A 26904-nucleotide genomic window follows, 5' to 3' on the forward strand; every position below is an offset into this window, starting at 1 on the left:
CGGCTGAGGGAGGGGCCGCGCGACAGCGGCCCTCACCGCCTCAGGGGGGCGCCGGGCCGGGCCGGGCCCTCCCGCGCCCCTCTCATCCCCCAGGGAAGAGGTCCCCTGCTTAATTAGTGGCTTTAATTTACAAAAATTAAGCAGTTAAAAACGATTAGCCGGGCGCAGACCGGAGAGCTCCTCCAGAGCCCGCCCGCCGCCCCGCGACCCGGCCCACCCCCAACGGCGGCAACGTCAACGGCCGCGAGCGGCGGGCGGACCCGCTTATCGCAGCGCTGGATCGGCCCCCTCGGTGTCTGTGAGCGCTGGGATTGGTCTTCCGGTGGCCGTGGCAATGGCGCTTGTCAATTGGTGGGAGGCCAACGGCGGTTCTCCCGTTGGCTTACCGGGCTGTCACTCTTTAGGACGCTCGGTCAGGAAGTAATCCCTGCGGCACCCCGCGGTTGGCTTCCTCCCCTAAGCGGCCCACTTATTGGGCGGTCTTCCTGTTATGCTCCTTCCTCTCGCCGTGTGATTGGCCAGAGGGCTCCCCTGCTGGATGGGCTGGCTGCCCTTCCCCCGCCCTACGCCGACTTGGGGGAAGCCCCGCCTGCGCCAGCGTCTTGTTGGCTGTTTCTGCTGCTGACTGCCGCCTATTGGCCGGCCGCGCCGTCAGTCGCGGTTGGGCGCGGGAGGCGGGGCAGCGGAGTTGGTCGGCGCGGCGTTCCCGCAGCAGCCGCCCCGCCGCCGGGCCCCGCCATGAGCGCCGCCCCTGCCTAGCCCCGCCCGGCGGCCGGCCTCCGGCCTCGCCTCGGGCTCGCCCCGCCGCCGCCGTAGCCACCAGCAGCAGCAGCAGCGGAGGCAGCGGCGCGCCCCGCGGCAGGGCAGGATGAAGGTGACCGTGGACTTCGAGGAGTGCCTGAAGGACTCGCCGCGCTTCAGGTACCGCCGGCGAGGGGCCGGGCCGGGGTCGAACGGGGGGCCGGGCCGCGGTGGAGCGGCAGGGTGTTGGGGGCCGCGCAGGGAGGGGGGAAGAAGCAGGTTTGGGTGCCTGCGGGGTTGACAGGCCGCGGGGCGGCGCGGGGAAGGGGCTGCTGGGGCGGGCTGGGGTGTGGGGACGGGAGTTGTGGGGGCCCCGGAGGGTGACAGGTGGCGGCGAGCTGTGGGCAACCGGCTCTGAGGAGAGCGGCAGGCTGGGGACAGCGTTTGAGGAGTGCAGGGTGGCAGGGCAGGGGCGGTGTGTGGGGAGGGGGTGGCTGTGTAGGTGAGGGGGCCATGTGTGAGAAAGGGGCTGTTGTGGGTCTCTGTAGAACGAGGGGCCTGCTGGGGTGGGGTGGGGGCTCTGAGGAGAAGGGGGGGATGCGGGAGGTGGGAAGCGCAAGGAAAGGGGGCAGCATCTGTGGGACTAGGGGGGCAATGTGCGGGGTCTGGGGTTCATGGGAAGGTAGTAGAGTCTGCAGTGAACGCTGCTGGGGTCACCCACCTTTGGGCAGGTGTGTGGTGGGGTGAAGGGTGGCAGGCAGCTGGTGCAAGAAACCCTCAGCAGCCAAAGCAATGCCTGCTTAGGCTCAAGAGCGTGAATTCCCCAGTGGTCCATCTCCGGTTCTTCAGACTTGTGCTTATGCTTCAGCTCCCAGTGTCTCCTGCCTGCGTCTGCTGCATGCGTCCATACTCGATCTGCCCACTATTGGGGTGCCAGTACTAAACCAGCTTAGTGTGATCCTACTTCCCGTTGTCAGACCAAGGCATGTACTGTTTTGTTTTTCCACGCTCAAGTGACCACTTGTCTGTCATTGCTGCTGCTTATGTTGGGCAACTCACCCCTTCATCTTTCCCTATGCTTTTATCCATTCTATATATGTATTTTGCACCATTGTATCTGCTCAACATAATTCTGCCTCTCTGTGGGATGCGTGGCTGGTCTGTGCACATAGGCCCACTTTCCGTGCCTGGTATCACCCTGCTAGCTGAGGGAGAGGCAAACAGCTCCATGACTTGACATGATGTGTCACTGCTGTGCCCCTCCTGTCCTGTGCTGAGCCCGTGTTTGGAGTGCCTGTGGCTCTGTGGTTGGCACAGGCTGGGTGCGCTCTGGCTGTTGAGGGAAATAGTCCTGCTCTTCCTCTGGTCTCTGGCTGTGTGTTCACGCCGCCTCTTTGCGTCAGCTTTAGCAATCGTGTGGTTCTGGGATGTGGAGGAAGTTGGAGAAGGTTTGAATGGCTCACCCCTGGCAGAAGTTGGAGTTCCTGTTCTTCCCTTCTTTGCTCCTGTCTCTGCTGCCAGCTTGTCCCTGGCTGCTTCAGCCACATGTTTTTCTGGTGACCGTGACTGGTATTGTTGGATCCTTTAAGGAGCTAGCTGCCCTGGCAGAAGAGACTGGATGGTTTTCTGCTAGGTTAGTGAGTTGAGTCAGCGTTGCAAAGGGTGCGAAACCTACTAAAGCTTATGGGGAGGAGGAAGAGGGAACTTCACTGCCAGAAGCAAGGCTGGAGGAAGGCATTAGGGAGTGAGACCTCCCCTGAGGCAGCAGGGAGCTTTTACATTGGCTTAGCTGTTCCACAAAACTTTTTGCCCCGAGTTGGACATGCTTGCTAGTATATGTACTTTCTAGCACAACTACGTTTAGCGTGGGTCCATCCTATTTGGTGACAATGCAGTCTTAGATTGGCTTAATTTAACCACAGAACTATACCATTAAATATAATTTTGTGGTTTGTTTTTTTTTTAATTCCCGATACCCGCTGAAGTATAGAGTACACTTGAGAATGCAAGAAACTGTGACTTAAATTTGTGAGCAGAAGTGTGCTGCTGTCTCTACAAGTTAAGACATACTAGTTCTTTTGAACTCACTATCATTCTCCTTTTGCCCCTCTTGATTTCTTCCTTTCAAGGAGAGAAAGTGTGGAAAACCCTTTGTCAGGGTCTTCTACTACATTGTGGTCTTTTTGACAGTCTCTGCTACTACTGCCTTTGAAGAAATTGCAGAAAATCTTATGGTGTAATCACTTGATGCCCCCAAAACATCCTTCCAACCTTTAACTGATAGGAAGCAGTTAAAACGTGAAGCAAAAATCTTGTAGTATTTCTGAAAAAAGTTCATATCTTTCATTATTAGTCATTAGTATTTGCTGTTATAACGTTGCTCATTCTTAGTGTTCATATGAATTGCCTAAACCAAATACTAGAAACCTTCTAAACAAAGTTTACTGCAATGGTTTTATTAAAGGATGGTAGAGACACTAATGCAGAGCAAGGTCATTACAAAGTCCTAGCATACTTGCAGGGAGCAGTGTGGACATAAAGCACCTTCTTGTGCTGTGTTCCTTATCTTATAGCAAAGCAGAGCTGCAGCTTTCTCCTGACCTTGCTGTGCAGGTGGGTGTAGTCTCTGTCCCTTCCCATCAGTATACCTGTTGGAGCAGTTAAATAAACCTGTTGGGAGGCATATAGTGTATAGAAATGTCACAGTTTACTTTCTTATAGTCGTGGAGAGAACTGGGAGGACATCGGTGAATCAGAGTTCCTGAGTCACCATATCGCTGTTTTCACGGGGAGCTATTTAAATCTTCTAAAACATGCTACTACATACAGCTTCAGACACATGGCTTTCTTGCTTATCTCTTTCTTATGAAGTTCATGTTGGTCTCTTTTGGCATTGAGATGTAATTGAGAATATCATAGTTACCCGAATCAAAGAAATAAAGGTTTGTTTGCTTGCTTAAAATGCATATAAAGGGAGCATTGGTTGTTGCTGTTGAGTTGCTGATATGTGATTAGATAATAATGGCTATAAAGATTCACGTCAGAAGTATGGTGGGTTATTTCATAGTAAGGCATGCTTTTTTTGTTCCCCCAGTAGATAAAGAAGTCTTTGAATTATAAAACCTTAAGCAGTGATGGCCTATTGCATCACTAGGTTTGTAAACTTATGACATACCAGATCAGTTTGAGGTTGGAAGCTTGAGGTTTAGAAACTGGTTTCAAAAAGGGTAATGAAAAGGCTATGAATTCAGGCATGCTTGCAAATTTGCAATCTTTTTTTTTTTTTTAAACCTACTTTGAAAATAATCTTGCTGAAATCACATGCTTTTCCTTCATGACTCCCTCTCTTAGAAGTATGGACAGACCAAAGATCTAGCAAGGAAATGCATTTGCAGTTCTCCTACAGTGTGTCGATGACTTCCTATCAAATGAAGAAGTTGCTTGGGGAGGGGCCTTGGAGCAGTCCTTGAGTAGTAAGAACTGAGCTGTGCTGGCCAAGTTCTATGTATATAATCAGGAATTCCTGGAGTGGTTTTTTGATATGAAAATAGTATTGTGAAATAATATGTTCTCCTTATCTTTAAACAATGAGAATTTCAGAGTTCAGAGGAACAGGCTTTTACATTGATGTTCCATTTTTCTGTTTTTCTTGTAACTAAAGAACGTTTTCTCTTAATGAGTGAGGTATGCAGTGTAGCAACCACATGAATCACTCTGAACCTAAATTTTTAGAAAGGAGAAGCAAGTTTAAGTGATGGGGAAATACATCTGCTGTAAGTAACAGTTAACAATCTTGATAAACAACAAATAACAGAAAAAGCAAAATTCTGTTGCTTGCAATGTGTGCAATTGTAAGAACTCTATAGAAAAACCTTCAGTCTGTTCCAGTCTTTAAAAATGCATCAGTAAAAAGCTGTGTATTTTTGAGATCATTTCTTTGTCCTTATCTGTTAAATTTTTTTTTATTTAATTTTGTATTCACTTCCTGAGAGCCAGCTGCAGAACAGATGATGGATGACCAAGGTAGATGAAAGAATATAAATGAAACTGTTGCCAGTTACCATTCTTACTAAAAGTATATCATGGGTAGTTTTTGTGTAGAACTGGTGGTTATAGTGTATTTCCTTCAAGCGACTTGTCTGAGGAGTCTTCCATTTAGATTGAACTGAAGCACTGCTTTGTGTAGGCAGGCCTGCAGTGTCAGTAAGGCTGACTTGTCACTGAAGTTCCCTGCTTATGTGTGTTGGTTTTCTTCTTCTGTGGCTTTGATTCTGGTCTATCTAAATGGCCCCAGCTGAGATGCACCTCATGCATATGTAGAGGATACAGGCTGAGTAGGTCACTCATGCCACTTTATGGCTTTCTAGATTTATGAATTTTTTTCTCTCTTCTTTAGTACTGTGTAACCAAAGTTTAGTCACTAAGCATCTGTTTCCCAGGTAACAGGAAGTGTTTTGTCACTTTAAAATATGAGTAATACAAGAAAGTGACTTATTTAACCTGTTTGGAGTAGGTCTTGTTCAGTGGTCAGAGAAATTATTGTTATGTGCCTAACCCATACACTTTGGCCTGCTTATTACTTTCTGAAGAAAATGTAGAAATCGGAACATCAGTAAACTTGTCCCTGCTGTGTTGACTTCCAGTGGGTATGGTGTTGCAGTGCAGCCTGCTTCCTAACCTGCTGCATTACAGTACTACGAGTAGCAAGTAAACTGCTCTTATTCAGCATGGGTTTGTAGCGTGGGTAATCTGTGTGTGGTTATGGTATCATTGAAATCACTGAGGTTGCTCACTTTGGTAAACTCAGCCACATTTAAAGGTGCAAAGAGGTATGTGACCAAGAACTCTGCACACAAAAAATCTGTTTGTTTTGCTGAGACTTACCTGGCTGTTTTAGGAGGAATTTCCAAAGAAATGTTTGGTCTGGGCTTTCTGCCCTTGGTGTTTGGGACTGAAAAGCAAGTTTGTAACTTACTTGGCAAGTCAGGATGGAAAGTGTTGCAGAAGAACAGAAAAAGAAAGATACAGTAAGTCTAATGAGAAAGCTGCCAGACATTTGCTTGTAAGTTTGCATTTACCATTTTTCGTACTTATGTGGTTGTTATGTTTATAATTTCCAGTATGTGATTGTAGAACAGCACTTTTCATAGCTGAAGTTTAGTGACGTGGAGGACAATCTTAGTGGGATGCTGGTAAGTTACACGTGTGCAACATGTCTGTCCATACTGCTAGAAGTCTGATGGAGTTATTTAAATGGAGTGCTTCTAGATTTCTAATTCTTCGCTTTTGTGGAGATTACAGTGAATGTGGTGTTCTACTCAGACTCTAGTCAATGATTTATTTATTTTTAAATCTGTGACTACATCTTTCAAATGTACATTAAGAAAATAATTGACCTAAAGAAAGGGGGATGTATTGGAAGATAGGACCCAGTGTTAGAGCGTTTTCTTCCAGGTAATTATACTAAAGAAGTTTCATCGAAGATCCCTCTCAAATACATTTCATCGAAATCTCTCACACTGAAATCTTTTAAAGCCTTTTCAAATATAATAGTAAGTTGTTACAGTCCTTCCTAATGGAGATTAGAGAAATGTGTCCTGAAGTCAGGTTGTCTTGATTTGGTTAGTGCAGCTACATTTTTTTAATGGTGATTCTGATTCTGTTTCTTCGTTGTTTGATTATGATTTACGGTAAGTAACAGCAAACTGAAAAACCTTAACTATATCTCAGATTGCCAATAGGAACTTAAAATGTTAATTTCCTCGGTTTTGGTCTAAGTTTTTATCCGGGAATATTTAAAAAACCCCCACACACTGAGAAGGGAGCTTACAGTGGAAGTAGTACCAAAATCTGCTAGCTATCATAATGTTGCTGTAGCACAGCAGCAGGATCAATTGCTGAAGAACTGATATTAATTAAGCCTGTGCAACTGATCTTTAATGAGTACTTGCAGAATTAGAAGGACAGTTTATTTATGCATGTCTGTGTGTGCGCAATGTAACTGTAATTATACAAGCTCTTACAGTCATTCAGGTTTTAAATATAGATCTGAAGAGGTTTGGTTCTTTAGCCTGGAGTGTCTCATATGTTGGCTAAGCACATCTCATGTAATTACATTAAGAACTAAAGTTATGGAAAAGATAGTTTTATATTTAGTGGGTGGGGGGAGGAATATCAGTGTTAAAATCTCTGGAAAGCAGGGTTAGTAAATAGAATATTCATTAGGAAGTTGGCAACTATAAAATAGAAATCTGTCTATCTTAGGCTAGGTGGTCTTTGGTTAGCGTTGTTTTTTCCTGTAGGCATCTGTGAAATCATTGGCCACCGAATAGCAAATGTGCTGATTTAGCTATGTTAGCAGTGTCCTGTGATCTTTTTTCAGGCTTAGCTTCTTGACAACCTTGTACTCAGAACTGTATTATTTAGAGTCAGCATTTTTCCTGTTCTTGCTTCGTGCAGTGAACAATATGACTTAAGTTATTGGTAAATTTTTACTATAGTAAATCACTCTAAAAAGTCCCCAAAGCAAACTCCATCCTGATAACCTGCTTTGGGAGAAAAAGGAAAGGAAAATATCTAATTTTCATTGACTACAGAAACATTCCTACTGAAATTACAATTTACAGAGCCAAGAACCCTTTGCCTGGCTCTTGATGCAGTCCTTCCTGGCTAAATCAATTAGTTTAGTATCTTGGGGAGATGCAAATGCAGCAGTGTCATGAGGGAGTACAAAAAAAAAAAAAACCCCACCAAAAAACCCTATGTGGTTACTTAATGTTATGTCTCATAGTGCCTTACGTTTAGGTGGGCAGGAAATAGAAAAACAAATTCTGACTAATTTAGTTACTTTTTTTTTTTGCCTCTCACTTGTACATGCAGAATTCAGTTTAAAAACATGTATAGAAGTTTAAACTGTGTAAATGCATTTATGATCTCTTTGAGCAGGTACTATGCTGTTTGAGATGTAGATAATCCTGTGAGTTTAGGTAATAATTTAGGTGGTTTGCTTTTTGATAGTGGCAGATTTGTAACAAAGATAACAGCTAAAGTAGCTGTCTGCAATGGAAGACCATTATGAGGAAATGCAGATTAGCACGTGGACTGTAACATTATTTTAATATATGCAGGAGTTTTCCATACTTTTCTGTGTGACAGTATAAATCCTGGTTTTGTTGCCACTCTTTCATATGACTGAAAGGTTAGATCAAGAACATGAGAAACAGTAGATATTACCGTTATGATCATAAACTAAACAATTTTAAGCAGTCCAGTAAAGTAGACTGAAACATTGTTTTCCCTTCCTGATGATCTCTTCAAGAGGAGTCCTTGCATATGTGGCAGAATAATTACTTTACAGTTAATGTTTACTTTATGAATATTAAAAGTAGCCAGGCCTCAGACCTAGGGTAAATCAGTTGTTTTGTTTTGATGGGCTGTAAATAACTTATGCCTGTGTAGAGGAGAACTCTAATTTATGGGATGATGTCCTGTATACATTTTCAAACTGACAAGACACAAGGATAGACAAAGAAAATATTTTGCTGCAAAATAGTCCCTTCAAGTGTTTTATGAATGAGAGGAGGTTTTGAACAGAGAAAATGCCTGTCAGATGGTTGGCAAACTTGCTCGTGTGGCATGAATCTTTCTGTGAATCAGGCTTTCTGTTTGAAATTCTAAGTTTTCTGTTTGAAATTGTAAGACTCTACAATATGCAGGCACGATGCTCTTGAATAATTTTTAGAGTTCATATGTCAATAGTAAAAGGGATTTAAATAGTTATGGTTTTGCATGAGATTTAGTTTAACAGTAGTTAGTGCACACGCACAAACTACCTTTTTTCTTTTCATGAATTTGTGATACGCCTTTAGTAACAGTCATTAAAGGAAGACCTGTGCTGACAATTTTGTATGAATAAACATAAAGCAGAGCTAGTGATCAGTTTGCACGATGTGATTTTGGAGTTTCTAAACTTCCAAAATGTATTTTAAGCTGGATATAATACAAAGAGAAATTGGAGAAGCCATATGTAGTGAAATGTATTCCGTCTGACAAAATTTAAAAACACAAGTTATGTGCAAGAGAATTCCAGATTTCCATCTTTCTGGGTCCCAGATGTTAATTTAAGTAGGAACACATGGATATCAAACATACTCAACATTTCTGTGCATTTTAAATATCCTAGTCTTCAATTATGAGTGATCTTGCATTATTTTTAAAAATATGTGTAACTTATGTAATGCTGTAGATCATGTAGCAGATTTTTGTGTACGGATGTTTAGAATGACATTTTGTGGATTGAAATTTGAATCAAATTCACTCCTTTGGTACAAAGGAAAGGCATGTTATATTCAGAGTCTGACTTCTGGCCGTGAATGTCATCCCTTCTTCCTGACAAAACAGAGGTGTGGAATTTGAGCTGGAAGATGGGGTTTGGTTTTCTCCTCCATGGTCTCTGCCCAGGGAGGCACTGAGCCTCTTCTGTCCCCTTCCTCACTGCTGCAGTGATCCGAGCTGGGTTCAGGGCTCCCTCAACTGCTTTGCACGGTGGTGATGGCTGGTGTGAGCCGGTGCCAGGAAATCTGTCCTGCTCTCTCATGCCTTCCTAGACTCCAGCTCTCCAGTGATTCCCTTGCTGCTATGGCTGCTCGTCAGCGGGCAATAATGGGAAACTACATGTTGCTTATTGTTAAGATAGAAAGGTGCAGCTTGTGTGTTTGTTTGTTTAGAGTACTTTGTGAAAGTAGTCAGACTCTGCATTTGACTTGGATTCTTCTGGTGAACTTCAATGTAAAGAACATGTGGTGGTATTACAATATCATTGGTTTTATGTAACATGCTGTTGCTAATATACTTGAGGTTTAAGATGACCTAAGTAAGAGCTGAGTGGGTGAAGAAGAAAAATAATGTAGGTGGAGCAGTGTTGGGCCTTGTGATCTTAACTGGGACTAGCAAAAGGCATTAAAAAGACTCACTGCTCAACTGGAAATGTAGGTTATATCTTGTCTTTCCTAGACTTGTAGCATTCACGTAAGTTGGTTGGAGTTGCTGTCTGTATAAAGAGTTCAGTAATTAATGAAATAGGCCCCTTCTTTCTTAACCTCCTTAAACAGGAGAAGTAGAGTTCATCTCATCTACTGTGTAGCCATCTTTCTTCTTAAGGCAGATTTTAGGCTTAGGCTCCTTCAAATCTAATGAAGGTTAATAGTTGTATCCCAAGTGCCTCTTGATTTGTTTTAGCCATGTATGTCAGGATAAGGTGAACTGCACCCTGGAAGTAGAGTGTTTCTACTCTATTGTTTCCAAAGGTGATTTAGATGACTAACTTGGGTATCTATGCATAGATATCAGTATTTGATCAGATAAGGCACACTACAGGAATAGAACAAATGTATTGGCTTTGCCAGTCAGAGTTGTTATTGAGGCTAAAAACTGTTGAAGATGACTGAGGAATCTCTGATGTTTCATTGAAGATGCAACTTCTGAGTGAATTTGTGTGTTGCTAAATTGGAGTCTGTTTAAAAAGTATATGCACATATGCACACCCTCTCTACAGGATTATTCTCCAGAGAAATCTCCAGTTATGGAGAATGATTTTTAAAAGTACTCGTTTAATTTCCTGGAGTACTTTCTTTTGTTAAGTGTCTGATTTTGAAGAATATATCTGCCCGTTTATTCTATCCTACTTGACTTATCCCAAAATGAATGATGAAAAATGACAAGATGCAGTGTTAAATGTGCCTACTATTGCAACGTATCCACTATATTGTAAGTATCAATCTTGCAAGGTTTTGTTTGAAAATATTTGCAGTTCATTTGAGATGAAAAACCTTTAGTATGTAATTAATAAAGGATACGTAAGCTTCTGTTTGGTTGAGAAATAGCTTACCTGCAGTTAGCATCGATAGATGAATGAAAGCCCAGGGTCTTTAAAATCTCCTGATGACTAAAAGTGGTGGGAGAAAAGATACTAAATGTACCCAAAGAATATTTAAACCTTTTCCAGGGTTGTGGGTGTACCATATGCATTTTGTAGTTTTTATGTTATAATATTCCACCCATTATAATTTGAGAGAGGTGAAGAGGAAAGGAGATTGGCTTTTCCAAATGTGAAAACATTAAATTTGAGGAAAACACCAATATACTGTATTTCTGTATTCTCCTACTCCTAATGCTTATGTACTCTGTTATCTTGAGATTGGATCATTTGACTGGCTGCTTCAGTACAAAGGCATAAAGGGCAAACAAAGACTGTTTCTTTGCAGTATGAGGGAACAATAAAACTACACAATAAAACTATTAATTTACATGTAAAATACACTTATGGTAACTGAGTGTGAGATATGTGTATACATCTACAAGCTAAACAAAAAATTCAAGTTTAGAATTTGTCTATTGCAATGAAGCTGCAACCTCCCCTCTGACTGTCAAATAGAGCGTTGTGATTTTGTGGAAGTGTATTACCAAAATATTCAGCTTCTGAAATGGACAAAGAGGGTAGATACTTGCTGAGGACTCAGTCTTCATAGCAAATCTGAAACTTTCCTCTGGTTTTGGTAAAGCAGATCCACCTGAAATAACTGGAATTGTAGAGAGCTAATGGTCCTTAGCTCTTCTGAAACATGGTGACCTCTTGTTATAAAGGCTTTGCCATCTCATGGTGGTTTGGACACAACAGTACTTTTCTAACTGTAGTACGTGTAAGTTAGCAACTAAGGAAATTACAAAAAGAAAGGGACAGATACTGCCTTAGTTTTCTGAAATCAAAGCAAACAAAAGACTCATATTAAGGTTATATGATATGTGTAAAGAATGCTCTTTGATTAATTACAGAGTACTCTGATCTCCAGTTGCCTCTACTTTATAGGAGGTTTTCTGTACAGGTGGTTAAGTCTTGCTGTATCAGTTCTGAACATATTGATACTGAGAATCCTATACCAGGGAAATCTAGTGATATTTACTCTTTCTGTTTTTCAGGCACTGCTACCCTGTCTTTTATATTGGCTGCATTTGAGGTACATAAGGGCTGTCTTTCCAAATCAGTGATTAATTTCTTCATTCTTCCTCAGGTTGTTATTACTGATAGCTTTTAAAAAAAAAAAGTTGACATGACTTCTTAGCACCTGACTAGGAACTCCAGATCTTGAGGCTGATGGGGCATAGTGTTTAGATGGAGGGATATCCTCTCTTGTATCCCTTGCAGTTGGTTGCTTGATGGTTATATTTATGGTTCCACTTCCTGACCTTACTACACACTTGAGTTTTCAAATGTTGAAATCCTTCATTCCTTCTGCTGCTTTTGTGTTTGAGCTCCTGGGTAGTTGCTGAGATTTAAAAGAATAAAACAGTCCTGTGATGTTTGCAAGTTTTCAGCAACAAGAAGTTTCTGCATAGCGCCATCAGCTTCTTGAGCTTGTTTCTGCTGCCCTTTTTTTGTTGCAACATCTTGATACTATAGTCCTACTTCCTTATCTGATGGTAAGGCCTCCTAAAAAGCTTTTGTCTCAATCTTGAGATGCTGGAATTACTAGTCAGTTGTGCAGGATAGGTATTGTGATGTGTTGCATTCCTATCTGAGTTTACATTTAGCAATGTTATCAACTTCTCGTCTGTGAAGCTTTCATGGTCACCATTGTGTCCCCATCTTATTAACAGCTGTCCCATAATGAACAAAAACATTTAAGTTGAAAGGTGATGAAAATTCTGCTTATCAGAATCTTTGTGGAAGAAAAGGGTTGCTAATTTCCTACTTAGGCTTACTAACTACCAGTCTCTCCTGGGGTAAAAAAAGCTTAGGGGAAAACTATTAGGCAAAACTATTGGGAAAAGAACACTGTTGGGCATTTCTGACAATTTACTGCAAAAGAGTAATGAGAGAAAAAGCTTGAGAATTTAGGGCCAGCAGGTAGCACAGATGTCCTTACAGACTGTGCATAATACATTAAATGCTGCTGCAAGTTTAGTGGTAATCAGCTTGACTTTCAGCCATGTATATTAAGTGCAATAGAACTTGTTCCTTTTTGAAGACTGATTTGTTTATAATGTTCATTATCCTTTGAGCCATGTGTAGTCTCGCAGTGAAGAACAAATCAGCTCAAGCATACATCTTGGAGGGATTTGTCCTGTTTGTTTGTTATATCAAAGACCATATGAATTACTGCGGATGAACTAAACTTTGTAGATGAAGACAACCTTAAAAACTGGTACCTACAAGCAGACTTTTGCTTAATGATTAAGTGAATTCAATAAATAGCCTTGTCTTATTTTATTTGATTGTTTTATAAGAGGAGAATTCTGACTTGGAAGGAATAGAGGAATGGCTCTTCTAATATTGAGGACTTGTTTCTTTTCTCTGGGGGAATTTGGAATGCAGATAGTGCTTGCTATAGACCTGAGAAAACTTGGCTTTTTCATCAGCATGATAATCTTCAGTTCAGGAAATGCATTTCTGTATTTCAATCCACCAAGCTCATAGAAAATTTCTAGGATTTTGGGGTGGGGGTGAAGAGGATGTCACATTTCTGATTCAAAGTCCTGCTGTTCATGTAGAGCTTTTCCAAGCTATTGATAAAGTGTTTTGTGGCAATGACTGAAGAACTAGTAATGTAAGGAGTACTAGCATGACTGAGGAAGTTTATCTCGGCATGTCAGGGAGCATTCATCATCTGTTCCTCAGCATGGAGGGGCTCTGTGCCAGCAGGGAAAAATCTCTGTGGTGCCAAACCAGGGCTTCAATGGGCTCTGTGACAGGCTGCAACAGCGTTCTTTCTTCAGACCATATTAATGGTTATGACACATCTCATAAGTTATAAAACTCTTCTTGTATGTATCTGTGCTGTTATCCAAGGTTATTAGGCCTTATTGTTCAGTGTATGACTTCTTTGTCCCTCCATATGTCATGTTTCTTTTTTAATCTGTGTTTGCCTGGTGCCATTATACGTCTACCAAATGTATTCCTTTTTAGCATGTTTAAGATGCCTCTAGATACCTTTTTATATCTAACTATAGATGAAGGAAATCAAATGGAGTACACAATGATTGAAGGGAGCAGTTGATACGCTGGAGGGTAGGTCTACCATTCAGAAGGACCTCAGCAAGGTAGAGGAAAGAAAGCCCTGGTAGAAAGCTTCTGAAGTTCAACCACGAAAAATGCAAAGACTTCCCCTGAAAAGGAACAACCCCATGCAGCTGTGCTGGCAGACAGGGACCTTTGTGTCCTGGTGGACAGCAAAGGGACCATCCATCAGCTGTGTGCCTGTGCAGGAGTGAAAACTGCCAGTATATTGGGCTGCATTAGCAAGAGCACAGCTGGCAAGTTGAGGGAAGAGATGATTACCCTGTATTTAGCTGTCATGAGGTTAAGTCTGGAGTGTTATGATGAATTTGAGGCCCTGCCGGTAAAAGAAAGATATTACCAAAATGAAGGACATGCAGCTAAAGGCAACTGGAATGGAGTACATGGAGTTCAAGGGGAGGATGAGGGGCTGTGGCCTTTTTCAGGCAAAGGCGGCTCATGGAGGATCTAATTGCTACCTTGAGTTACCCAGTAGATTATAGAGTTCAGGTAATAGGTGTAGGTGTGGGGTTTTGTTTTTAGGTGTACAGTAGGAAGAGATGATGATTGAAAGATGCAGCAATTCAAATGGCATGCACTGAGGATTAAGCATGGGAACAGGTTGCCCAGAAAGGTTGTGTTACTTCCATCCTCCATTCTCATTCAAAGTGGAGAGGATCGGGAGTATTGGTTATAAAGTAGTTTCAACTTGTTTTGGGTGGAACAGCATGATCAGATTATTCCATTTTTAGTGTTTTTGCCATAGCTGTGTTATGTTACAGCCTCTTGTAGGTGAAATGTGTGTTGATCCTTGGGTTTTTTAGCAGGGAGGGCAGACTGGATATGGAGGCTTGAAAGGTGTCTCCAGTACAACTGACTGTTTACCTGTTGGGTACAGCATTGCTATTTTGTCTTTTTCTGTGATGTTCATAACAGATTTCTAGTTGGAGGACTTTGCTGTCAACATTGTATTTCTCTGTACAGTGGCATTGGTGGTGTGTGTGTTCCCCCAGCCTGATTTTACCCTCAGCAGTTAGTCTGTGGTTGTTTCTAAACTAATTTGTAAGTTGTTGCTTACATCTGAATTGTATTACCAAGGTGCAACTGCTATGTGTGCAGGGAGAGAGAGAGAGAGCGAGAACGCAGACCAATTAGGCAAGCAAGTATAGTATCTTGTGTGGTATACCTGCATTTTAATTTGCCTGTACATCATACTTACAGCTTGTAGCTCATCCTCTGATTAATGTCTACTGGCCTTTTTGCTGTCACCTGATTAGGCTCTGGCATACAAGAGGAGACATTCCTGTAAATCATCAGGTGCATTTTCTTGTACTTCCGTATCTCATCTTATTTCCAGTTTTTCACATTCAGTAGTACTTTTTTTCAAGTTGTCTTTAAGATGTTTTGAAGTTATCTTGCTTTGAAGTCTCTCATAATTATGTGAAACAGTGACTGATTTCCTATTTCCCTCTGTCACTGAGGGTGCTGAATGCAATCAATCACTGTCAGGAGTGGTCCATAAGCAACTCCATTGCTGATTTTGTTTCAGTCTGATAATTGGGATCAAAAGGGTCTTGTGACTATCTTGTTGGCCTTTTCATTGGACTCTGGGTAGCACAGGTTGAAAACCAAGTCTGGTATCATGTAAAGCTATAGCATGAGTGCTTGGTAATTTTGATATAGTTTGATTTTTACATGCATCTAGAACTGTGATACCACTGTGGGATGCACAGATAGCTTGCAGCTAATCTATGCTAGTGTCTGTATTGGGTTTGTATTTAATATGAGAATTAGAATGATCAATTGCTTTTACTTTAGCCAGTTACAAACCAGCTTTATCCAGCTTTGGCCCTTGCAATTAGTGAGCTGTGCCTATCTTTGTAACCACTTTTCAGTTTTTCTCATGTCCTTAAACTTCAAAATGAAATGCAACTGAAGAGGACAAAGGGGCGTTAATCACAGTACCATTTGCTTGTTGGTTCATGTCCAATGTTCTCTGTCCCTCCGAGGCTGGATTGTTCTCCACTGGCAGTGGAGCATGGTAATGCTTCTTTATTTACTCTTCTGATATACAGCTGGTCTCATGAAACTATACTGCAGTAAATGAAGGAAAATGTGGATGTAGTCATACTTGAATATGTGTACTCGAATACTTTGATTTAGCTATTGATAATTTGTGGCTAGTCTTGCATGTCAACTTTATACTATTGAACTGTAGTGGATGTTAGTTGAAAGGACATGTCATCTTCAGTGAAGTCCAAGTTGTGCATTAAGGGGCTATTCTGCACAGAATATGTGCAGGTAGGAGAGCTGTGTCTTTCCAAGATTTGAAGACAAGACTTCAGCAGTAATAGTATTGACATTGTGATGGTGAGAATCTGTTATTCCTATTTTATGAGTCCAAATACATGAATGTATTCAGAAGTCCCAGTCTGAATAGCAGTTGATTTGTGTGCTTGTTCCTATTCCTCTGAAAGTATATTCAAGAGGCGAATCTAAGATTTAGGCTTTAAACTTTCCTCAATTAAAAGTAAAAAAAAACAACACCAAAACAACTCCAAACTATGGGAAGATACTTTATTAATGGACTTTTATTCTTTTGAATATTTTTTATAGTGGGATGTGCTAATTCTAGAATTAAAAATAATTAATTGTTAATTATCCATAGCACCCTTGACTTCTGCAATTTGTTGTTTGTCAGCATGTAATTTATAATGGCTGCTGATTCCAGCCTCACTTTCAGGAATGCAGTCTGAAAATGCAAGGTAGAAGGTGATGAATGAGTGAAAGACTAAAGGCAGGGTGTGACTTTGATGGCGGTTAGATATCATTTGAAGAATAGCTGACTTTAAAAGCATTGACCTTTGCCACCTTTTACACTGTAAGAGTAAACAGGCAAAGCAGACACTTGTCTGTGGCCACAGCGTGGTTGGCATTACAGTCAGCAGTGTGTAGTGGTGTAGTCCAGACTAAGTTTTCCTTAGCACGTGTCTACAGCTTGTGGCCTAAGAGAGACCAACTCTTTTTCTAGAGGAGAGTTTAGCTGTCATCTTTCTGTTTGGTTCCTGGGATTCTTGGAGTCCCATAGTACCTTAACCTGGAAGCAGGTCTTTCACTGGTCACTTAAGGGGGGTGCTATGATGGACACCAGAGTTCAGCTTTCCTTTGTCGTATGCTAGGCTAGGTAACTGGTGATGTTATCCTCATTTAAAAAGGCTGTTAAGTCAGGTCTTGGGTTTTCTTCCATAATCTCCTATATTCCTCCTGCATTGCAGCTGCAGCTGTGGAGGAAGCTGTATCTAGCAAACTGAACTATGTTTTAGGAGGTGGGGGGGTGGAGGACAGAAGGAACAGCAGAGGAAAGAAACACATTCCTGAGAGTCCTTGTTACGGAGCATGAAGAGTACGGGAGGCTGCTCACTTATAAAAGTTGTCCTCCACCCTTAAGCAGCTGTTCTGGTTTTGTGTGTTGCCATGCAGTGTTTGAACATCTTGGGAAGCCACAGATGTTTGACTTTGATTCATATACTGAGGCAGATTTGATCCTTATTCCTAATGTCAGAGCCTTCTGGCTAAGATTACCCTGACACAAATCCTGCTCCCAGCTCCCACTTCACTAAGGAGCAACATTTTTGGTACGTGTCAGGTCTGGCATTTGGTCCTCAGCTGTTTTATGGCCACTTCCTGTGTTTATATCTGGAGATTGGGTCTTGGCTGTGGACATGAGATTTACTCAGAATTATGACAATTTTCTGTGAACTTTAAGTAATTCCTGACACAGATGTTTTAGAGAGAGAAATGCACCTTTGTATTCTGTGGCTTCAAAAAGTATTAAATTAAGAAAACCAAGCACATTAACAGCACAGCTCAGATCAGCTGTTCTTAATGTGTTCCAGTATGAAAACAACTTTTGTGACTAGATGGTGTTAATACACTATTAGATATAAGTGTCTGTATTCTGATAGTCTGAGGGCATCCTCTCCATTGTTCTTATGCTTGTAATCCAGTGTTGGTCTAATACTGTGAATATGTTTGCATGAGAGTAAGTTTTCTACTAGTTTTTGTATGATGGAAACAGTGAAAGTAGCCAATTCTATGCAATGAAACAAGGAGTCGAAACAGAGTTTGGCTGGAACCTAACAGCTGTTTGATCTATATCCAGCTGTAGGGCTCAGATGTGCCTTCCCTCCATCATGTGGTGGTGGTGGTGGGAAATAGCCCAGAGAACCAGCCTGGTGCTTCAGGGGCCTGTGGTAATTCTAAGATGATCTACAATGAATCAGGTGGTGGAGGGGCTGTATGTCTCCCTTCTCCCATGATATCTCTTTCTGCTTTGCTTTATACTTCTTTCTTGACCCGCCCCTCATCTTGTCAGTCATTTGATGTTTTGTTTTGTACTTCTTTTTCAGTTGAGCTTATTCTGTCTTAAAATTTTCCCTTTGGAATAGAGCTTTAATTGCTGAGCAGATGTGTTGTCTTCATTCTGCCTGTGCTAACTGCCTTTATCTCTCTCCTTCATCTTGAATCTTAGACTTTTAGCTCATTAAGTCCTGTGGAGCTAGAACTCTTTGCTAGTTAAAGACACTAAAAAAAAAATATTCTTATCAGATCTTGCTGCAGTTCTGTAAACAAGCTATTTAATCATGCTTTTATGCTAATGCCAAAGAAACAAATAAAAATTGGTTGCACTGTGATTATAAACAAACAAATACAAAATTGCAGTCTAAATATTGAGATACTTTTCCTTCCTTCGTTGTGGTTCTGCCCCCCCCCCGTAATGCTTTCTGAAACAAGATTAAACTCTGGAGACTTTAATTTAAGTTACTTTATTTTCTTCTATAAATTATTAAAAGAGAAATTGATGTTGCCTGAAATCCTTCATGGTCTGAAGCTAGAGAAGAGGCAGAAGCCAAAATGTAACTGTGCAGGAATGTGCTTAGATATAAAACCTAGGATGTAACTGTGGGAATGCCTTTAGATACAAAAACTGGAATGCAACTACGTGTTAGTGAAATCTGCAAAAAGCTGGGAATGTCATGCTTAATGTTCGAGAACTTCAGGCAATTGGCAGTGTTTTTCAGAACTATTCTTATAAAAACTGCTTTTCCCGAGTTTGGGGCCTGATCCAGTCCTTTTTTATTTTTTGTTCTTGGCTTGAACTCATGTGAACTAGAATGGAATTAGCAAGAGACAGTAAAGCTGTGGTTCTGGGTACTCTCTCCTCAGCGGTAAAGCTGGCTTAAGAAATTCCTGCTCCAAATAGTACTTCCCTGTCTGTCTCACCTTTTCCAGGAAGATTTTTTCATAGGAGTGAAACGTATCCCATCCAATTTTCCAAAAAGCATTACAGAAGCCTTCCTATAACTTTTTTTTTTCCCAAGGCGGACCACTACCGGTGAACAGTGTGGCTCTATGAACAGTTATGCTAGAATGACTGAAAGAATGAGGCACCCTGTGATGGGAGCAAGGGATGGGAATACAGCTGTTCCTATCAACCTCTGTGTAATGTGAAATCTGAGCCTCATTGAATAGATTTCTGTAGTGTAGCATTCATTGCCAGAAATTAGTACATTTAAGCTATCAAGGCAATAGCCTGATGAAACAGCAATGTCCATGAATTCTCTGAACGAAGTGTCATCCTTTCTTAGCCTTCTATTTTTGCAGTTAGCAATAAGCAAGGAAGGAGGTGTCAAAGGAAACATCAGCTCTTAAGCAAAAAAAGTTATGCTTTAGAAATGCTTCAGGAAAGAAGCTTTTGCTGGCAAGTAAAATTTGACTGGCCTGAAAGTTGCAACAAGTCTAGACTAGAGGCAAATGATATAAACAAGTGTGCTATCTGAACTTACTGCTAAGGCAGTTGACTTGTGGCAAATGCTATGTTTTTCATAATCTCATTGCAAGGTCCTTCATTAAATAGCTGTAGGTTCGTAGGTTTGCGGGTTTGAGCCAGATAGTCACCAAAAGAACTTAAGAAATTTCACTCAGACTTTTAGTTTCTTTCCTTTGTTATTACCTTCAAACATATAGACCATTGGTTATACAAGAAGAGAGGAAACCTATTTCAATGTGACAAATGTTAGGAGTAATAAAATTTCATCTCAAATCTTTATTACTAAGCTGTATGTTTTATCAGTGATGTAGTTTTTCTTTGTACTGTTATATTTCCTGCAATTCTTGTGGTTCTCTAAAATCTATGCTTTTTTATAGCTGATATTTAAGTGAAATTGTGATGGCAGTAAATGAGTTAAATTAACATGTCCCTGCCCCTTCCTCCCAGTCCCAGAGTATTTTTATGTAAAGTTTTACAGGAAAACATTTTTTAACCATGCAGGGCAGCTTTAGAAGAAGTAGAAGGAGATGTGACAGAACTGGAACTGAAACTTGACAAGGTAAGCTTTTTAATTCAACCATGTCTGCTCTGAAAAATATAAAAAGATGTTTTTAGGTTTTGTTTTAAAGTTCACAGCTGGAAAGCGGCAGTCAGGGGCTGATCAAGCATTCTGCTCCTGCAGAGGGAACAGATCTGGGTCGAGGGCACAGCTGGGCCTCAGAGACCCAAGCTTGAGTAACAGCAGCAACAGCCAGGGTGAACTTGCTTTCTCCCTCAGCTGAGGGTTTGGATTGTGCAATACCCTCCTGACTGTATGGCCCCCTCATACTCATGTGATTCAGCTCCACAGTGGGAGCCACATGCAAACTAATTCAGCTTTCATGTGAGTTAAAAGTCAGGGGTTGGCCATCCCTGCACTTAGAGCTTATGTTTTATGACAACTGCATACTGTGAGGACATCTGGATACTCTTTGTTTTAGAGATTTAAAGTCAGTGCTTTCTGTCTTTGGTAAGCTGTGGCACAGTCACAGCAGGATAGGTATATATATCCTTCACTTTTGTCTGGAGGACTTAACCACTGTAAAATTCATCCTGCTTTTTGTCATGCTTTGTGCATGTATATAAAAGGCTATATATGTAGCATCTTTTCCGTGCCTTACAATCCATTTATTGGTTTTGTTACCAGTAGTATTTGGAGGCTTTTGTTCCTTCTTTGCTAGTATTTCGAGGGTGGCTTACTTTTGTTTTACATCTGTACAAAGTCCCCTTTCCTTAGCATTTTATGTTAAATGTTTAAAATTTTTTTTGCCTGGTAGGCAGATGTCATTTGTTCACCTCCTTAGCTACTTTTTTAATATGAACTTTTGTTTCTACAGCAGTGAGTTGGCTGCAGAAAGATAGAGGCGAAGTCAGTGTCCAGTGTTAAGTCTGAAGACTTTTTGTTACTACTTGTAATATTTCTACCTTTTGTAGTTAATAATGTAACCATTTGCTCTTTCAAAATAAATTTAAGATACTTGATTTTTTATTTGGTGTGACTTTTGGTGAAACTGATGGGTTTAAGACACATGTTTACTGTATGGGTGATGAATCTGTTTTGGTAGATTAAACCATGTAAGTATTTAAAGGATCTGAAAAAATCTATCGTGGAAGTTTGTGTTTTCCACTAATCTAAAAGGGTCATTTTGGGGGAAAAGAATTCTCAAATTCCTTAAGGGGCACTATTCAGGGCCTTGTCCCCAGCCTCTTGCACGAAGCCAGTGCCAGGTATACCATTCTACCGTGTAAAAGCTATAATTGTAGTATTACTCTTTGCCCTGAGATTGTATCCTAGTATTCTTTAAAACAAAAACACCGAAACCCATTTACTCCCCTGACAAGAAAGCAAGTACACAAGGTAAGTATTTAAGTAGTTCAATTGTAATGTGAAGTCATCTAGTATAACGCTTAAGTTGAAAGCCAAGCTTTTGTGTGAGCTGAAGTAACTATGGCCTGAAGGTAATGATTTGTCTAGACTTGGTTGGTGACTTTTTCTGCTCAGTTATTCATACTAAACTTATTTTTATTGTTCCACAATTGTGACTTTGGGCGATATTATCTGCATTTTTTTTTTTTTCCCCCCTCTGGAAGAAAGGACACTGGGTTCAGGATTGTGAACCACAAGAAAAAGTGAAGGAAAAAAAGGATCATGTTGGTAGTGATTTTTCTGTTCATTGTTCAAGCAACTTGGCCATTCATCAGAATGTGGGAGATGATGCTCAGATTTCTTCTTTTCCTAAGAGGGTCTGAGCCAACATAAAAATTACTGGGTAAATAAGGAAGGTGACTTGGGTGGTTTCTTTGCCCCCACATAGGATCAAGTACTTCTGTGTTGTTCTTCATGAAAATTTGTCTAATGTCCTTGAAAAATCCTTCAGAGACAAAGGTTCAGTCTTCTGATTTTATTCTCAGTTTGGTTTAGGATGGGGGAACTCAGTTATAATATGCCTTCTCTCAAGAGAGCATCTTAGCGATCACACTAATCATTCTTTCTTTCATTAACGGCCCAGTGCATAAGTGGTTCAAAAAGTGGGAAAACATTCATCACAAGATACTGTTGGCCTTTGTATCAGACTCTGCAGTACCATGACAGCTAAGGTGCTGACCTAAGCAGTGAGTGGTAGGGATGGAAACTCATCAGAGAAGTACTAGTCTGTTGTATGAATGAAAACATGATTGATTTTGCCTTCTGAGATGTAACCATCTCTCTTCAGTTGTGCTTTGTGCACATAGCCTTTTGCTTTCTTGTGCCTGTGTTCAGAGTGTCTCAAGATGAAACAACCGGTGTGGGTTTGTTTTGGGTTTTTTTAGCTCAGAAACCACAAAACACTTATGTGCTTGGGTTCTAACCAGTTATGTTTTAGTTGCTGCACTTTTTGCCCTCATACAGCCCTCTCTCTTGAAATATGTGCAAAATCTCCGTTAACAAAAAAACCAAAAAATAATAACAAAAAAATTATAAAGAGTAGTAACCTTCTCAATGGCATATCAGTTGACCTAGAATAGTATTTTTATAGCTATCACTATACAATAGAAAGCTTTTCATAGAATGTGGGGCTCTGTAAATTTGGAATTTAACTTCTGAAATCTTTGTTTCTTAGATGCTTAGTTATAAGCTCAGTGTGTTTCATGGTTATATGGTGATGTGAAAAATAAAAAACAAACACCAAAAACTTCTACTTTATCATTTTTTCCTCCTCTTAGCTGGTGAAGCTTTGTATTGCAATGATTGATACTGGGAAAGCATTCTGTACAGCCAACAAGCAGTTCATGAATGGAATTCGAGACCTTGCACAATATTCCTGTAAAGATGCATTGGTTGAGGTAAGCTCTTTGAGAGATGAAAATGGAAGGAGAAAAACATAATTTAAAAGGGGTAAAATATAACAGTTGGCAAGAGTAATAGTTGAAGTTTATACTATTATTTACCTTTTTGTTATTTTTTTCTTTGAGATGTCTTAAGAGTGAGCTTTTTTGACTGTGGTGCACTGCAAGGGTCTGTGCTGTTTAGATTCAGCTTTAACCTGCAATGTCAAGGGTTTTCCAAATTCCAGAAAATATGTGTTAGGTTAGGAGTAGTCATCTTGGGAGGAGTGGAGAAAGTCAGGTTGAAGCTGTGAACAGCTGCCCTGTTTACTTTGCTAAATAAAGGGGTTCTAGTCATGAGGTCCTAAAAGCCAGTTCTCTGCAACTAAATTCCCAGAGTCGATCTCTTGTGTCCTGGAACTTGCACTCTCTGATACACAGAAATTTAAATGTTTAAATGTACAGAGCCCACTTTGATGGTGTAACATCAGACTAATGTCTTGTTAGGCTAATTTGGAACACCTAATATTTCCTGTCTATGTTACTTTGAAATGAGGTATGAAATTGTGTAATATGCAGGTATAATTATGTGCACATCTCTGTGTATATCATCTATGTTTAATGCGTGTTATGTAATAGGACATCAATTGTATATATGCATCTTCACACACTAGTTAAAATAGATAATGCCTGTGAACTTCAATATAGTCTATGTGCAATTGAAACTGTTGTCTGGAAATTTACTTGCTAGAAACAGTGTGATGGCAAACTAGTAAAACTTATATTATTTGATTCCAAGTAGGTTTTTGTTACACTTGTTGTGTAAGCAATAAGCTGTTATACAAATATATTAGGGATTGTTGTTTTCTAACTGTTTGAGACATTGATTCTACAGATTGATGTCAGTGTTTTTAAGCATATCAGCTGTGAGGCAGTAGTTCCTACAATGCGTGTGTACTGATGACTACAACATGTTAACCAGGTTTTTGGTGTTAGAGTATTGAATGTTAATAAATATTAAGTAGTATAATATTAAATATTGTAAATTAATGTGTTTAAGTTGACTAAACTATGGGAAGTTCACATAATTTGAATTTTTCCTACTTTGCTTCAGTTTGGTCCTTTATATATAGGTAGGTAGCAGTAACATTTTTGTTGCTTGTAGCTTTAATAGATTTACTTGATATTACCTGCATGTTCTCCTAGCATAATGGTTTTAGTTTAATAATCATGCTAAGGAAAATCAACTCCCAAGTTCTTTACTGAAAAGCTGTAAACCTCTGAAACATTGTTTTCGTGCTGTGTATTTCGTAGGGCTTAACTTAAACCACTTTGTTTTTCTCTTTACAGACCAGCTTGACAAAATTCTCTGACACCTTACAGGAAATGATCAATTATCACAATGTAGGTATTTCTAGCTGAAACATGACACTGATAGCTTACCTCCAGTTATATATGATAACAGAATAATGCTAAAGCTTTTCTTGTTGATAGTATTTGCAAAGTCATGGTTTAAGTGGTATTAAATACCTCTCATTTTATACTTGTAAATATTTTATTTATATTTTGTTTATAAAGTATATAAATATCCCCTTTTCTGCAGATTTTTATCTTGCTTTATTTTTTGTTTGGAGTTTGTAAGCTTTGCTAAAACCCAGTGCTGTAAGACAGAGTAAATACTAGATTGTTTCATCTTTTTTAATCAAACTGATGGGCAGCAGTGACAAACTATGAGCATATTTCTTTGCTGGACTGAAATAATGATTACCTTTTCCATAATTTCTACTTTTTTCCCCCTATCCTTTATAATGCATAAAATGAAGCACCTCTGATTTGTGTGTAGTTTTCTTTTTGGAAGTATGACAGATTTAGCCAAGTGTAGAGAAAGAAGAAAATGCTAGGATTTAAGACTAATGGTGATTTTTAGCACGTCAGGCTTTATTGCAAAGCTCAGTTTTGCCTGGATTGAAAACTGATTTATTTTTTTCTCCTCTGAAGAGTTTAGTCTTGTATCCTGAAAGCCAAAGGGATGTGTTTGTTCTTCTGTTTTCTTCCTCTTTCCTTGGCCCGTATTGTTTTTCTTTCACTTTCCAGCAAATTGCTGGAAAGCAACCGAAGTATCTCTGAAGTGCTGAAAATATGCAGGACACTCAAAATTATTTTTTTTTTTTTATACCAGTAGGAGTTTAAAATGTAATGAGATACAGAGGATGCAGTTCAAACAGCTTCAGCCGAAATTAAGTTCGTTAGCATTAACTTAGCTTCTTAGAATTGTCGTCTTAATTTTTTTGAAAATGCATGCTTTTAGAAGGGAAGGGAAACAAAGGGAAGCAGGTTAATGCTGTTGAGTTGGATTTCCTTTCCATTATATGAGGTGTACATAGTACACCTAATACAATGAAAACTGTCAAGCGGGGAGGAAGTGGACAGTGATACTTTGATGGTATAAGAGAAGCTAGTGCAAAGGTTCAAAGCAGCAGTAGTGGGAGAAAGTGTTACTTTCATGTCAGTGATTTCTGCAGATTAGATTGAGCAGATGAATCAAGTTGGCTGTCCCTATTTTAAACTCTTCGTCACACTTCTTGCTGCTGGTTACCCTCTTAACCATGTTTTTGCTATATGGTATGCTCTTTGACACATCTGACCTAGGTCCTATATTCTTGCTGCTGTTATTGTTCTATGTGATTGTGGATTACAGTGCTTTGGTAAAATTTGGCACAGCACAACTGTCCCTCTAGGGCAGTTTGAAGGCAGAAAGCAAAGAACAAGCTATATTAAAAGAAGATTTATTTGCAGACTTAAGTAGGACCACTCCGAGTTCTGCCCTGTTTTTTTTTCCCTCCAATTCCTTGCTGTGCTCGAGCACAGTCAGTAGAACAGTGCCTTTATCAAAAGGCACAAACATAAAAAGTGAGGCATGTTATGGTGTTCAGATGTAGAGCTTTGCCAGACAAGTTGTGGTCCCTGCGTTGCTTTTTGTGAATCTGTTTGGTTCAGCTGGACTTATTAGCTCAGAGTGTCAGCTCTGTTGTTGTCCTAGTTGGCAGGAGAACCATCATGAGTGAGAAGAAGCTAGAGGAAGAAAGAGGAGAATCAGGCATCTTCCAGAAGAAGGAGGGAAGGGGTAGGAGGTGGTCCCACTGAGATCTGGGTGACTATCAGTTTTCTCATATGAGGCTTTGCTACAAATAAGACTAGGAACCAGACTAGTGCAGCATCTTTGCTGATTCAGTAGTGGGGGAGTAGCTTTGACAGCTTACGGCAAATAGCAGCTTTCTTAGACTTGGTTTGGAGTGTGTGAAAGGTAATGTGTTAGGCTGTAAATCTAGTCAGATCATGGTCTGGGCACTTTTTTCTGTTCTTTTAAGGAAAAAAATGTGTATATATTTTTCTGCCTAGCACTTTTTGTCTCTTCATTACTGTAAGCAGAATTTCAAGGCTCATATTTCTGGGAGTCCACTAATCAGTTGAGTTCCCATCTGGTTATACTCTTTCTGTATTGATCTTGATTGGTGCACTCCTCAGGCACTGGCAAGCTTAAATGTCAGCAGTGGGAGTAGTCCCAGCATGACTTCCAGCTTGTCAGGAAGTTCTTTATCTATTCTAGTTGTCTGTTTTTCTGGTTTCCCAAAGTGGGGATACAAACAGGATCTTCCATTTGTTACTGTTGGATATAGGACAATTCAGGTTGGAAAGGGCTACAGGAGATGTCTGGTTCAACTGCCTGCCTAAATCAGGGTCAGCTCTGAGGTTGGAGCAGGTTGCTTAGGGTTTTATCCCATTGGGTTCTGAAAACCTCCAAAAATGGAGACTGGATGGAGGATATAGTACTACTGTTAATGAGTGACTTAGTCATGTTTTCCTTCCCTCAGTGTTTCTAGAAAAGAGAAACAAGCTGGTAAGAGTTTTGCTGTCAGTACTTGGCATTGCATGGCTT

General features: G+C 40.4%; 1 protein-coding gene across 16 annotated transcripts in view; it reads left to right on the forward strand.

Moving 5' to 3' along the window:
* The first annotated feature begins 663 nt into the window (after positions 1-663).
* Positions 664-26904, forward strand: part of ACAP2 (ArfGAP with coiled-coil, ankyrin repeat and PH domains 2) — a 71066-nt gene continuing 44825 nt past the window's right edge. For 4 of the 16 annotated variants that reach the window (XR_008237382.1, XM_052802791.1, XM_052802807.1 and 1 more), the window contains exons 1-4: positions 664-921; positions 20124-20181; positions 22866-22985; positions 24318-24371. Coding sequence is in view for 15 of the 16 variants with exons in the window: in XM_052802791.1 (XP_052658751.1) it covers positions 869-921; positions 20124-20181; positions 22866-22985; positions 24318-24371 (285 nt within the window). In the remaining variant the exon portion in view is untranslated. The remainder of the gene's footprint in view (positions 922-20123; positions 20182-22865; positions 22986-24317; positions 24372-26904) is intronic. The other 12 variants (XM_052802799.1, XM_052802794.1, XM_052802803.1 and 9 more) reach the window with 5 other exon arrangements.

Source organism: Harpia harpyja, chromosome 12, assembly GCF_026419915.1.
Source record: "Harpia harpyja isolate bHarHar1 chromosome 12, bHarHar1 primary haplotype, whole genome shotgun sequence".
NCBI classification, from domain to species: domain Eukaryota; kingdom Metazoa; phylum Chordata; class Aves; order Accipitriformes; family Accipitridae; genus Harpia; species Harpia harpyja.